At 56.2% G+C, this 13,755-nt stretch overlaps 6 protein-coding genes across 6 annotated transcripts; 3 read left to right on the top strand and 3 right to left on the bottom strand.

The window, feature by feature from the left end:
- Positions 1-359: 359 nt before the first annotated feature.
- B0H64DRAFT_322368 (Ribokinase-like protein) lies at positions 360-1,718 on the bottom strand (the record flags this gene model as incomplete). Its single annotated transcript, XM_062800560.1, has 4 exons — positions 360-399; positions 512-1,007; positions 1,065-1,526; positions 1,667-1,718. The coding sequence occupies 4 exons, from the start codon at positions 1,716-1,718 to the stop codon at positions 360-362; spliced, it is 1,050 nt and encodes a 349-aa protein (XP_062659076.1).
- Positions 1,719-2,541: 823 nt separating this feature from the next.
- Positions 2,542-3,579, bottom strand: B0H64DRAFT_417235 (60S ribosomal protein L2-like protein; the record flags this gene model as incomplete). Its single annotated transcript, XM_062805230.1, has 4 exons — positions 2,542-2,667; positions 2,727-2,824; positions 2,889-3,417; positions 3,568-3,579. 4 exons carry the CDS (start codon positions 3,577-3,579, stop codon positions 2,542-2,544), a joined length of 765 nt encoding a protein of 254 aa, XP_062659075.1.
- Positions 3,580-5,954: 2,375 nt separating this feature from the next.
- B0H64DRAFT_474496 (uncharacterized protein) lies at positions 5,955-8,390 on the top strand. Its single transcript, XM_062808055.1, has 4 exons — positions 5,955-6,292; positions 6,391-6,560; positions 6,631-6,760; positions 6,829-8,390. The coding sequence occupies exons 1-4, from the start codon at positions 6,065-6,067 to the stop codon at positions 8,227-8,229; spliced, it is 1,929 nt and encodes a 642-aa protein (XP_062659074.1). The 5' UTR covers positions 5,955-6,064; the 3' UTR covers positions 8,230-8,390.
- Position 8,391: 1 nt separating this feature from the next.
- Positions 8,392-9,475, bottom strand: B0H64DRAFT_395632 (uncharacterized protein). The gene is made up of 2 exons (XM_062803778.1): positions 8,778-9,475; positions 8,392-8,684 (listed from the first exon to the last, which is right to left on the bottom strand). The coding sequence occupies exons 1-2, from the start codon at positions 9,240-9,242 to the stop codon at positions 8,520-8,522; spliced, it is 630 nt and encodes a 209-aa protein (XP_062659073.1). The 5' UTR covers positions 9,243-9,475; the 3' UTR covers positions 8,392-8,519.
- Positions 9,476-9,826: 351 nt separating this feature from the next.
- B0H64DRAFT_417233 (eukaryotic peptide chain release factor subunit 1) lies at positions 9,827-11,349 on the top strand (the record flags this gene model as incomplete). Its single annotated transcript, XM_062805229.1, has 4 exons — positions 9,827-9,862; positions 9,924-10,008; positions 10,097-10,146; positions 10,213-11,349. 4 exons carry the CDS (start codon positions 9,827-9,829, stop codon positions 11,347-11,349), a joined length of 1,308 nt encoding a protein of 435 aa, XP_062659072.1.
- Positions 11,350-12,058: 709 nt separating this feature from the next.
- On the top strand, positions 12,059-13,697 carry B0H64DRAFT_359252 (Prephenate dehydratase-domain-containing protein). Its single transcript, XM_062801674.1, has 2 exons — positions 12,059-12,491; positions 12,564-13,697. Exons 1-2 carry the CDS (start codon positions 12,308-12,310, stop codon positions 13,511-13,513), a joined length of 1,134 nt encoding a protein of 377 aa, XP_062659071.1. The 5' UTR covers positions 12,059-12,307; the 3' UTR covers positions 13,514-13,697.
- Positions 13,698-13,755: the final 58 nt, after the last annotated feature.

The raw sequence follows: 13,755 nt of genomic DNA, 5'->3' as shown, positions 1-13,755 counted from the left end.
GGATATCATCAAGTTGAATTTCCGAGTAGTTTTCGACTCTGTTGAAAAGAAAAGATTGCCAGAAGAGGTTTATATATCTCCCAACGCGCACGCGCAGAAACAAAAAAGACATGATTTAGATTCAGACCGTCCGTTCGGTCCGCCCTGGTTCGCCGTTGTTGAAACCTCTCTACCATGCATGCCTGTATTTGTTTCCGTTGTTTCCCCTTTGCCTTTGCCTTCAACGCCTATTCTGCAAAATGTGGAAGGTGGAACTTCCTTTCTCTTTTGAGATGTGGTGACTATGGGAAAACTGTCCGATACCTACGCTCTGTCCCTCTAGGAATCTTAGATTCCTACAGGGTAGTGCGAGCACTCGCTTACTGCTGGCGTTGGTAGGTTTGTTGGGGGAAGGGGTAACTGTTTCGGGACCCGGTTAGCGTTTTCTTGTTTGACAAACCAAAGAGTGGTAGAGGGAGAGAGGAAGGCTGTGGGCGATGCAAGTAACCCTATATTAGGGGGCAAGACTTACGAAGGACCGAGCTCCTGGATGCTCAACCGCGCCAGCCACTGGCCCATGTCGACGCTCTCTTCCAGCGAGAGCCCGTTGACGACACCGGCGCAGAAACCACCGGCGAAAGCGTCGCCGGCGCCGTTGGTGTCGTTGATCTTCTCCTTGGGGATCTCGTGCACCGGGATCTCCTTGACGACGTCCTCGCCCTGGACGGCGACGAGAGTCGGCTCGGTGCCCTGGGTGATGATGGCCACGCGCTTGCGTTGCGTGTTGACCTTGGGCAGGTTCGCCAGCTTCTTGGCAATCTCCTTGACGTCCTGGGTGCCCAGGTCGTGGGACTCGGCGTAGGCAGCCGCCTCGGTCTCGTTGCCAATCACGTAATCCCAGTAGGGCGCGGAGGCGTCGAGGGGGTCCTTGAAGAACTGGGGAATGAAGGGTGCGGAGAGCGACAGGATGAGGGGCTTGTTCTTGGAGGCCGCCTGGTTGGCGAGCTCCATGATGGCGGGAGGGCAAACTGAAAATGCTTGTTAGAAGTTATCCTTTTTAGGGCGGGTAACGGTGGGAGGCTTACCAGTGAAGTGGTAGCCGCCGATGTAGTAGGCGCCGGCTTCCTCAACAAGAGCCCAGATATCGGGGCGCTTCAGGTGCTCAAGGTCATAGTGGTTGGCAGCACCCAAGTCGGTGCACATGCTACGGTTGTGGCCAGTAATGACGACGCCGCAGCGGCCGGTGGGAATCTTGGGGTCGACGCGGTACTCGACGCGGAGGCCGGCCTGCTTGCAGGCGTCCCGGAGGATGGCCGAGTACTTGTCGTCACCGACACCGCCCAAGTAGACAACGCTGTTAGGGGGCAGCATGTACTGGGCACCACGGGCAGTGTTCTGGGCGGCACCGCCGGCAATCAGCTTGGCATCGTAGTTGTTGAGGAGGTCCTCGTAGAGATCCAGGTGCTTCTCGGGATCGGCCAGAATAGCGTCATTGGCTTTGAGGCCGTACTTCTCGAGAAGTGCATCATTGCCAAAGCCCTGGATGTCTATGCAGCATCCTCAAGTCAGCCAAAACTGTCCGAAGCTTCCGTGACCGACATTTGGCTCCGGGTTTGGAGTGGGAGGCTAGGAGAGTGCACAATGTTCCATTGGATGCGCAATTCAAGATCATATCACTTGTACTTACCGAGGAGAGGGTTCTCCAGGCAGAGAAGCTTGTATCCCTTGGTGGAAGCCATGTTGCTGAGCCGGCGGTTGTGATGAGGGTGGTTGCGGTAGAAAGGGTTTGTGCCCCTCTTCTGTTGAGGGTTCAATGGGTAGCAACTTAAGGAGAGGCGGGGCAGTCGGCTGGCGGGGTTCAAGCCGCCATCGGCCAGTTTCCCTTTAGCAGAAAAAGCTCTGGTTGGATCGGAGAAGTGAGGCTTGGCAAAGAAGCTGGACCCCGAACATGTTGCCGATCTTGTCCGAAACATAGTGTGGTATTATCGGCCGAGAAGAGTCGGCCTGGTTTGGGTTTGCTGCGAAGATGGTGGTCATGTCGAGGTTGTTACTACCGCGCAAGGACACAAACAAGGGACACCACAGAAGGAAAACCACCCAAGGACATGTCCCCCTCGCTTGTTGACGTCAGAAGAAGGCCGGGGGCGCGATCTGCTCCCTTGGTTTTGGACATGGGTTGTATTACACAGGATTCCTCGACCATGCCGTTCATACCATGGACGGCCGGCCCATCCCCAGCTCACTCGGCCGGTCACCGCTCGATTAGGATGCCTCGCTATATCGCCTGGAAGCGATGAGCTCGCGCTGCTTGATTCCCAAGAGTATTCCCTGACTGCATGGCGTGCTCGACTTCTCCCTGCGACGCCGGATCCCCGAGTACATTGCCCTACCACAAGCTCCGTCCTGACCGCGTTTGGGAATAGTTTATTCATTTCACGCCCATGACCGCTTGCGCAAATGAGCAAGTTTCCCGTCCGCCTTCGCAGTTCCGTAACTACAAAGCAGCAAAAGACCAATGCAATCCGATGAACCCCTTGCCCAGATGTAGAACCATGAACGCATTTAATCCTTCGTCTTCTGGGTACCACGCAGCAGACCCGTCCGCCTCGCAGCAATGAGACCCGCCTTTTGACCCGGCGCGGCGTACCTCGAGATGGTCGACGCCTTACCGATATGTTGATGGTTACCCTGTAGCGCCATGTCAGATCTGCAACGTCCCAATCGCCATTGGATCTTCCAGCACTTACACCACCGTGGGGATGGTCAACCGGGTTCATGGCAACACCACGAGTCTTGGGCCAGCGGTTGCGCTTGACGGCGAACTTGTGCTTGGCGCGCGAGGCCTCTGTAATCGCTTGTCAGCGCCTTGTCCAAGCCAATGATCCATCTGCTACCCGGGCGAAACATACTCAGGAGGGGCTTGTCTGTCCTGCCACCACCGGCGACGATGCCGATCATGCCACGAGCGTCGCTGCTGACGATCTTCTTGGCGCCCGAGGGGAGCTTGATGCGGGTCTTGCCCTCATCGGGGTTGTGGCCGATAACAGTGATGTAGTTGCCCGACGTGCGGCCAAGAGCACCACGGTCGCCGACCTTCTCCTCGACGTTGGAGACCACGGTACCCTCGGGGATGGAGGCGAGAGGGAGGACGTTGCCGACGGTCAGGGCGGCGTTCTTGCCGGCGTAGACGAACTGGCCGGTGTACATGCCCTCGTTGGCAATGAAGGTCTCGGCAACCTTCTTGAACTTGTAGGGCGAGTTGAAAACCACGCGGGCGAGGGGCGCACCACGGCCGGGGTCGTGGATGATCTCCTTCACGATACCGCGGATGTATCCATGGCGCTCGGCGAAGTCGAGGCTGCGGAACTTCGCGGGGTTCTTCCGCAGGCGGGTGTTGGCAGTGAAAATGCTGCCAGCGCCCTTACGCTGGTTGCGGATCTGAAGGTGGGAGAAATCAAAGTTAGCACCATCTCCACGGCCCCAAGTTTCGCGATATTCTCCGTCTCAATCGGTCGGTCGCCGCAATCGAGGTCTCGGTGCTGATTCGAGTCGAAGAATTCGGGAACTGGAGTAGCGAGTTTTACTTACGACGCGACCCATCTTGCCCTTCCTACCTGAAAAATGTGGAAGTGACGGGTTGTCTCGGTGGTTGAATGAGGTTGAGGTTGCGGCACTGGAAAGCTCCAAATGGGTGAAGCGATATTTTTCCCAAATTTCTGTGTGGATGCGGCAGCCACAGCTAATTGGTGTGGCTTCCTGATTGCCCTAACGCGGGGAGTGGTGTGGCGCTTCGAATTTCAGAGCCAGCCACCTCATGGACAAAAAAAGCCGAACTCCAAGTGCAGATGTCGGCAATGGAAACTTCGAGTCCTCAGCTGGAGGAATATAACGAAAGTCATCCTGAAGCCCAAAGAAACTCTATTTGCTCCATTTCCTTTACTTTTACCCTCTTTCTTTCATTTGACTTAGTTTTCTCGATTTCTTTTCATTTGTTCTTTTTGCTTGATTTCTTGTTTTCCTTTCGAGTTCGGCTTTTTTTGGCCAGAGGGTGCCAGCAACCCATGTCCGCGGCTGACATAAAGCACAGTGTCCCCAACCAGGCTCTGGCTGTGATTCTCAGCGATATTGGCTTTGTTACTCTTGTTTTTTCAACGCGAATTTTCAACTGCAATCAATTCTAACTTGGAACCACTAAAGCCGCAGTCGGTTCATATTTCTATTACAGATTTGTTCAACAGATCGTTCCGAGCCAAACATTCTGGGTTGCTTGCGAGGATACGGTGACGAAGTCAAGCCTCGCAATAATCACACAGTACGCGAATCTGCTCGCCAGGCTGAAAGCTGCCAACCGCCCGCTGAGCCCGCCCAACCTCAGCTCTCCGCTTCGCAACCTCGAAACATGACCATTTCCCATGTTTGCGACAGTGACCATCAACGACGGGCCTATGCCTACGTCGGAATAAATATGTATGACCTGCGACGATTTTGAAATTGAAGGTCATCTTGGCTTAACTTCTGCTAACAAACAAACTAGGTCTGAACTCTGAAATCCTCAATGTGATTGAGAGCCCGACCTCCGCTGAAGCACTGAGTTTTATGGTCACAAAGTTTTGACACATCGCATGAGCCGTTCTGGTTGGCGGTTCTGCTGATCGGGCCTGCGTAAAAGCCAGGCTCGGGTTGCGCTCCCCAAGGGTGTTCAAACCCTTCCACGCGGCGCAGGGCGCACTGGACCGAGCTGATACCTCCAAACGACGAGCAACTTAGCCTGCTTTTTTCCCGCGAATATCTTCGCAAGGCTATACTGCGTGCAAGTCGATTTTGGCCGGTCTCAGATCAGGTTGCCGCTCTGGTCTTATGCAGAGTTGCATTACCTCTCGCGGCACCACCATGAACCACTTCCCAAGGTTCGCGCACCTGTCTTTTGGCTTCATGACAAGTGTCAGTCCCTCGTATCCCATGCTTCAAAGCAGGCCCACGGCCTCGGAAGGACGGGGAAGCACAATCAGATACCCGTTGTTGGTTGTGGTGGTCCTGCGGCAATATTCTTGAAGCTGAGCTATGAACCAACACCACTGCCAATCGTCTTTTTCTCTTCAGTCTCGCTTTTACTTCGATAAGGAGGCACGGGAGCGTTAGCGTGGAGACGCGGTGCTCGAACTTGGTTCGCCCGGGGGGAACACACCTCAAAGGTGGATGGCATCCGAATCCGCATTCTAAAAAGGCTCACTCCGAGTCCTCCCGTTGTCCTAGGCGCCCGGTTAAGAAATGATTGACGGAGAAGGCCGCCTGCACACCAGAACCCATTGGGATGGGCCCTGCGGCGATGCTGCCATCGAACTCCTAAAACCATGCCAGAGTATGGTTTTGGTTGGGTGCAACACCAATCACTGGAGCTGGATCCAAAAAGCGGGCCGGATCACGGGCCTCATCATGGAAGCAGTGCCGTTTTCGCCGAACGCGCGACAACGCAGCATTGGCGTCCCACCGCACCCATCGCCCGCTTTGCCAACACCGACGACGGCAGGTACCACTCCGACCGACCTAGACCGGTAACTGTGGGCGGCAAGGGGTAAAATACAGTATGGTCGGCCAGCCCCCTTGGTCTAATATGCGCTGAGGCGAGGCCGTCATGTTTTTATGGAATGAGGAACCCAGGTGTTGACGAGATACCACTGTCGGGGTTGCTGCGGGGATGTTTGTGGACAAGGGAATGGGTGGCGAGGGATGATGGTTTGGAGTGCAGGTTGGCGCAGCTCGAGAGGTGGACGGCTACCTACAACCAGGGCAGCTTGAGGGCTAGGTATGTGCTTGTATGGACAGCCTTGTGGGCAGAAGTAGTTGGGTTGGAGCAACATATTGAGTTGTTTGTAGTGAATCCACCTATCAAGTGGCCCAGTGCCCGTGAAGAGTAAGCTGGCTGGGAAGGCCCTTGGCCATTGTCGGGCCGGGTACGTAATTTCTTGCAGCCGATCTCTCGCTCAACCCAAAAGTGCTCCTCACTTTCCCACCTCCACTTCCTTCGCGCCAAAGCTCAACCGCAGCAAACGCCAACCAGCCAAACCCGCGTCAACAACATCCAAAAATGGCTGACGACGACTCTTCGGAGCTGTCTTCGATTTCATCGCTCTCAGAGCCACCTTCTGATGATGAATCCGACATTCAATTGGAAGAGCGCCATGGCATCCTGAAATTCTTCCACAAGGTCGACAATAACCCGGCTCTGGAGCCCAAGGAGAAGACGCCGCCCCGACCAAAGCGGGAGCCTTCGCCACCGCACGAATATGTTTTGGCTGATAACCCAGACATTGCTGTAAGCATTCATGCTCGAGTTCGCGTATTCGCCGCGCGGTGACGCGAGAAATCGCGCCTTCCATTCGCGATATCCCGAGCTGACCTTTCCTCTCGTAGTTCATTGTCATGTTCCGCGCCCGGTTTACCGATGCTTTCCCAAAGAGCCTAGCGAATTTCGGGCCTCAAGAGCTCGAGCGTGACGTTGTCGATGCGATTCCAGGCGAACGTGTCGAGCACTTCCTCTGCGCCCTTCTTAGCCTGCTCCTGAACCGCAAACAGGATGTCAAGTACGCCACACCCTTTTGATACCACTCGAGCTATTTTAGTTTTAGGATACTGACTTTGTTGGATTCACAGGCCCGGACATTACAACCGCGCGCTCGAGGAAGCTATCCAGACGCATAAAGGACAGTGGGCGAAGGACTGGGATAGCCAGAACCCGGTTGCGGGGCAAGCGACCTTTGCCTCAATGAACCCAGTACAAAGGGTATGTGTGACGCTCTGGATCTCGGTTCGCCCCGTCAAGTTCATGCCCGTTGCTAACTTTGTACACAGCTCACCCTTCTCCGCACGTTGGTGCAATGGACTCTTTCATCTTCGGACGCGGTCAGAGCGACCATTAGCCAGGCTTACAAAAACCGACACGACGACGATCTCAACATTCCTTTGAGCGTGCAACCGTGGGGCGGCGATGGCGACAAACGGCGATATTTCCTGATCGAGGGCAACGACGACACCTCATTCCGCGTGTATAGAGAGAGCAACCCGGCTGGCATAAATAGGACGTGGTGGAACGTTGCCGGGAGCATCGAAGATCTGAGGTTGCTCAGCGAGAAGCTCGAGACACAGGACCGCGGGCCGAAGGCGAAGGTGTTTGCCAAGAGGATTTTAAATAGCATACCGCGATTTGAGGCGACAGAGGAGAAAAGGCGGCGCAGAGAGTATCGGCAAATGCGCAAGGAACAGTTCAGGCGGCCGGAGCCTGGCTTCTCGCTCTACGAAGGGCGTACACGAGGGAAGCGGATGAAGTACACATATTCCGACGATGAGGCCGATTTCTACTCAGACTCAACCAACCGCCGGTCGACCCGCAATACCAGGCACCACACCCCGGCGGAGCCCAGCGGCCCGCTCACGACAGCCAGCGGCCGGCAGGTCAGAGCGCCAACTCGTTTGAACGCGGAAAACGCCAGCACCGGCGCGCCGAGCGCTTCCACGAGTGTGCAGGGAGACGGCGACGATACGGAGATGAGGCACACCACTCGCTCCGGGCGCCCCCAGAGGTCGGCTGCAGCCAACCACGGCTTGAACGGTTGGGCGGGCAAGAAGAGGAAGAGCGAGGAGTACGAGTCGGACGAGTCTGAAGAGGAGGGTAGCGAACCCGATTTCGGCGACGACGAGGAGGAGGAGCACGTCCCGGACGAGTCAGAAGTCGACGAGGAGGAATTTGAACAGGACGAGGCGTTGGATGAGGACCTTGATGAGGTTGAGAACCCTAGCTTCATCTTCAAGTTCCCCATCAGGGTCTCGTTTGATGAGGACAGCAAGGTGCGACAGATTCCTGGTCCGCCAGTCGTCGCCGAGAAACACAAGCATGCCAGGGCAGCGCACCGGAATGTTGTTGTCAGCGACGACTCCGAGGCCAGCAGCGCCAGCCCCGAGCAGCCTATCGTCACGGAACCGGAGCCACCCGCCGCCGACGTCATTGCGGTTGCGACGAAGCGCGCGACCACTCCCGATCCTACTGGAGCACAACCCAAAGTCGACGCCGGCAACTCAGCTGAGCCGGCGGAGAAGGCCGAGACTGCTGTTGACCAACCTACGACCGATGCAGGCGAGATTATCAAGTCGCCCCCGACACCCTCGAGCGAGAAGGCGACGTCCCTGGCTCTTAGGGGGAGCCCGGAGGTCGCCAAATCGACTCCTCGGGCTGTTGATAGCACCCCGGTAGAGTGATGGGCTGCCAGAGAGACTGCTAGATTATTTTATGATGTTGCTATGAGAAGGGAGTTTGGTGCTATGGCAAGACATGAAAGGCGCAGCTGGTATGCTATTTAGGCGGTCGGTCTGTCACGGCAAAGGGTGCTTCTGGACGCTGCAGAGTGGTAAAAAGCGGGAGTCGTTGATATGCCTTCAGACTCTTGGTCCGTAATAGAATTGTTTACTCAGAAACATGGCCTGCAAATATTCCATGCCCAAGGCGACATAACATAATCAAAACACGTTATCCCTTGTATGTAACATTTCTACCACACCTTCTTGGCTGGTATTTTCCAGTTATTCACCCCATACCACCAGCGCCTCAACCGGGCCCCAACCGACGACCCGTGTATCCGCGCATTCCGGTTCCAGTACTGCCAGCCGCAAAGGCCCAGGTTATAGACGATACCCTGCAAAAACGGCATCATGAGCTGTTTTCACATGTCAGCCCACCAGGTCAAAACTCTCCATGCATTCCAACCAGTCTCTCCCGCCGATTGACATGAGAAAGAACCTCGGCTTACCTGATCCCTCGCCGTGATCCACCCGACCTTCCACCACGTGTCGGCATTCCGTATGCTCGACAGGTAGCTCTGCTCGAAGCGCAGGTCGGGCATGGGCGGGAACTGGTGCCGGCGCGGGCGCGGTGTGATGCGTGAGCGGCGGTAGACCTTTTCGTCTTCCGTCTCGCCCTCTTCTTCCTCCTCCTCAGCCTCTACGTCTTGGTCGATGCTGCCATCGTCCAGGGGCTCAAGCCGGACGGGCTCCTTCTTCGAGGCGGCCGTGGATGGGTTCAGGTCGTGCCGCGGTGAGGGCTCGCGGTTGATGTGCGCGGTTTGGACCGTCTCGGCGACCTGGAGGGGGATGGAGCTGGACATTATGACGGGGTTTTCGGGGGGTTGGATTTTGGGTGGTGAATTCGGGTGTGCGTGTCGAGGACGGCGATCGAGCGACACCGGCGCCGGATGTTGTTCAGTGCACTGCATCATTCACTCCGAAGTACCTGCTTGCTCCCAGGGAACGGGTGCCCCACATAAACCATTGGCTTGGCTTGGAACAGCATTGTTGATTTCGACTCGGAGTTCTCTTTACCAATGACACAAGAACCGGAAACTCACAATGCCACGTATATGCAGATCTATGCTGCTACCCGAGAGAAAAATTCCAACCATATTGAAATCCTAAATGTGGTAGAATGACATTTGTTTGTGCTTCGAAGTTGAGCACTGCACTTGTTCCCGTCACAAGAGCCCCACCTTCAAAGAAGTGAGGGCCAACATGGAAGCCGGGGTCTGTGAGTCAGCCTGACCAATGGTGGCTCTCGCATCAGGCAGCAGGTGGAGGCTTGGGGCGCCACTTTGCCCCAGCCCATAAAAAGCTTCACAACCTCGAAACCCCTCTCACGTCAACCCCACCACCAAATTCAAGAATTCCTGGTTTCAGAGGCGCACCTAACCCGCCCAAAAAGCAACAGAAACCAAAACTCTTCCCCCTTCTGAAGGAGGAGTTAGGCGACGTCTACCTCTTTTTTTTTTCTTTACTCACGTCGGTCTTTTCGTAAACATCGTTCATCATGAGCGACCCCAACGCCAGCGAGGCGGAGAAGAACGTGAGCGCGTGTCCCCAAAATTCCCGCGGTGGCTATGATCACTGACAATGTCGTCTATTAGATCGAGATCTGGAAGGTGAAGAAGCTCATTAAGCGGCTCGAAGCTGCCCGCGGAAATGGCACCAGCATGATTTCCCTGATTATTCGTACGTCGCTTAACCCTTCGCTCGCCGAGGAGGGAGTACCGCCTTCGACTGGTCCATCATTGGGGCATCGCTAATAACATTTCTGCAGCGCCCAAGGACCAAGTCTCCCGTGCGGCAAAGATGTTGGCAGAAGAATACGTACGTCGCTTTTCAATTACCAACATCGCTTCGACCGACCCCTGCAGTATCTAACACGCGTTGCAGGGTACTGCATCCAACATTAAGTCGCGAGTCAACCGTCAATCCGTCCTCTCGGCCATTACTTCGACCCAGCAGCGCCTCAAGCTATACAACAAGGTCCCTCCGAACGGTCTTGTCGTGTACTGTGGTGAAATCTTGACCTCGGAAGGCAAGGAACGCAAGGTCAATATCGATTTCGAGCCCTTCAAGCCCATCAACACGTCGCTCTACCTTTGCGACAACAAGTTCCACACGGAGGCTCTCGCCGAGCTGCTCGAGTCGGATCAGAAGTTCGGTTTCATCATCATGGATGGTAACGGAGCGCTGTTCGGAACCCTCAGCGGCAACACGCGCGACATCGTCCAGAAGTTTTCGGTCGATCTTCCCAAGAAGCACGGTCGTGGTGGTCAGTCGGCGCTGCGTTTCGCCCGTCTGAGAGAGGAAAAGCGTCACAACTACGTCCGCAAGGTCGCTGAGTTGGCGGTGCAGAACTTCATCACCAACGACAAGGTCAACGTTGGTGGCATTGTGCTGGCTGGTTCGGCCGATTTCAAGAACGACCTGAACGCTTCCGACTTGTTCGACCAGCGTCTGCAGGTCAAGGTCATCAAGGTCGTGGATGTGTCGTACGGTGGCGAGAACGGTTTCAACCAGGCTATCGAGTTGTCGTCCGAGACACTGGGCAACGTCAAGTTCATCCAGGAGAAGAAGCTCATCGGCAAGTACTTTGAGGAGATCAGCCAGGACACCGGTCGGGTCTGCTATGGTATCGAGGACACGCTCAAGGCGCTGGAGCTGGGCGCTGTTGAGACGCTCATTGTCTTTGAGAGTCTCGAGATCAACCGCTGGACCCTGAAGGACAGCAACAACAGCGAGACCATTATCCACACGACCAAGCAGCAGGAGCAGTCCAACCGCGACCAGTTCATGGACAAGGAGACGGGCCAAGAGATGGAGGTGGTCTCGCAGGAGGCGTTCCTCGAGTGGATCGCTGAGCACTACAAGGATTTCGGCACCACCCTCGAGTTTGTCTCGGATCGGTCTACGGAGGGCAACCAGTTCGTCAAGGGCTTCGGCGGCATTGGCGGCATCCTCCGGTACAAGGTCAACTTCGAGCAGTTAGCTGAAGTAGATGACGATGATGACTACTACGACGATTGACCCGTCGATTCCCTCGCTCACAACGAGGGACCCGGGATTGAAGCCATCACGTCCGAGCCGACGACGCCACAACATGCCGACAAGGCGGCCACCGCGCCGCGAAGCCCGGAGAAGGTCCCGCCTGCGCAGCGGCGGCTGATGCAGGGCTTTTCGGTAGGCCCGAGCCGCGAGCACCAGGTGTCGCGTCCCAGCCCGCTTCGCTCTGTGATGACGGCTTCTCGAGTTGGAGGCTGAGAGAAGGTACGTACGCGGGTAGCTCCTGGCGACGGATCCTCAGGCCTTTGCTGACCGAGATGCGCACAGGAAGATGCCCGTACGATCGGGAAGTCGGACAAGGACAAGTTCATTACAGGGCATCAATCACTAGATTGTTTACGCGCTTAGGGCACGAGCCGGCGGGGTTAGTGGTGGTCCTGGTACGCGGACATCACCCCGAGCCGTGTTGTGTCTGTCCGGTCCTTACTACCAATCGGGGGGGATATCGGAACTTAGATAACTAGTTACGAACCAACACTCGTTTTATAATACTTTATCCTATGGTGAACGTGACTAGTGTTTCAATATGTCGTTGAGAGTAGACAGGCGAGGTAGACAGATGAGTCGGCGATTTATGGTTCATACCTCCCTATTCATGTCCACATCTGGACAGATGGAGAAGTTTCTAAGGGGCCGAACTCGGCGGATCCCCGCGTCTTTGCGGGGTCCGGGTAGCACTTCTCAACAATCGAAGTTCGGGCACCACCACTGTGTGAAACGGGACGAGGTGAGCGGATCGGCCCGTTGGGTAACCAAAGTTGGAGCTGGCCCAAACAAAACATCACAGGGGTTCCGCGTACGCCCTTCTCTTGACAGTTGACAACTCATTGTACCCATGACATCGGCTACAGTGTGTTATTCTCAGCGCCCTTAAACCCTTCGGTGCCTCACTCATCCGTATTCGGCTCAGAACTTCTCAATCATGCGCGTCTTGTCATCTGTCAATATGGCAGCACCGAGTGCTCAACAGGCCGCAGGCCAAGACGGCGCCAACACAAACACAACGGTCGCTTTTCTCGGCCCTGTCAACTCTTATTCTCACCAGGCCACTAAAACCGCCTTCCCCGAGGCAAAATGGCACCTCGAGCCGACGACCACCATCAAAGGTTTGCCTCGTCTCGCCCAGTCTTGTTCATCTCAACATAAACACATCCCCAAATACTAACCCTCCTCATCAGAAATCTTTGACCTTGTCCAATCCCGCCACGCGCCCTACGGCGTCGTGCCCTTCGAGAACTCCACCCACGGCACCGTCACCTTCACCCTCGACAACCTGGCCGACCGCGCCGGCGAGTACGCCGACCTGTCCGTGTGCGACGAGGTCTACCTCGACGTCCACCATTTCCTGCTCGGCCGCCTGCCCCCCTCCACCACCACAGTCACTACCGCCACCACCACCACCACCCAACCCACCATCTCCAAACAAACAGCAGAAGAAGAAGAAGAAGAACCCCCGCAAAACGGCGTCCCCCTCCACCCCCTAACACACATCCGCCGCATCTACTCGCACCCGCAAGCCTTCGGCCAGACGGCCGCCTTTGTGCGCCGCCATCTGCCCGCCGCCGAGACGGTCGAGGTCAGCTCGACGTCGCGTGCGGCGGAGCTCGCGGCAGAGGACGCTTCGGGGGCTAGTGCGGCGATTGCGAGCGAGATGGCGGGACGGGCGGTCGGGTTGGATGTGCTTGCGCGGTGGGTGGAGGATCGGGAGGATAATGCGACGAGGTTTTTTATTTTGAGGAGGGGGGTTGATGAGGGGGGTGAGGGGGAGGGGGGTGGTGAGGGTGAGGAGGTTGGTGAGGGTGGGGGGGTGAAAGATGGGGAGGGGGATGAGGATGTGTATGGTGGCGGCAAGTACAAGTCGCTGGTGTCGTTTACGGTGCCCCATCGGCGGCCGGGGGCGCTGGCGGATGCGCTGGCTTGTTTTGGGGGGCGGGGGTTGAACTTGACGAGTATCAGCAGCGTGCCGAGTCTGGTCGGGCCGTTTCAGTATCTGTTCTTTGTTGAGTTTGAGGGGAGCAGGTTTGATGACCCCGAGGGGAGGGTCAGTGGTGTGTTTGGGGATTTGGAGAGGGTTGCTGAGCGGTGGAGGTGGTTGGGGAGTTGGCGGAACCGGAGGGGAGGGAGGTAGGGTGTTGTTCCTTTGGGCGCGGGTGGGAAAGAGTGCCGATGGCTTGCAAAGGCTGGGATGCTGGAAGGGCTGCTGAGGAACGGTAGTTGTTGATTTGGAGTTACGGGTTAGGAAAACACCGCTCCCTTACGCGGGCGTGCCCATAGATTGGTATTAAAGTCACCTGCCATCAACATGAGGTTTCAGAGTAACCCAAGTCACACACTCCACGCCCTGATCTTCCGATGTAAGTACAGTGTGAG

The sequence above is a fragment of the Chaetomium fimeti genome (assembly GCF_033439085.1).
Source record: "Chaetomium fimeti strain CBS 168.71 chromosome Unknown B0H64scaffold_4, whole genome shotgun sequence".
In the NCBI taxonomy this organism is placed as follows: Eukaryota; Fungi; Ascomycota; class Sordariomycetes; order Sordariales; family Chaetomiaceae; genus Chaetomium; species Chaetomium fimeti.
Note: the sequence above shows the minus strand (reverse complement) of the source record. Positions and strands in the feature narration are given on the sequence as shown.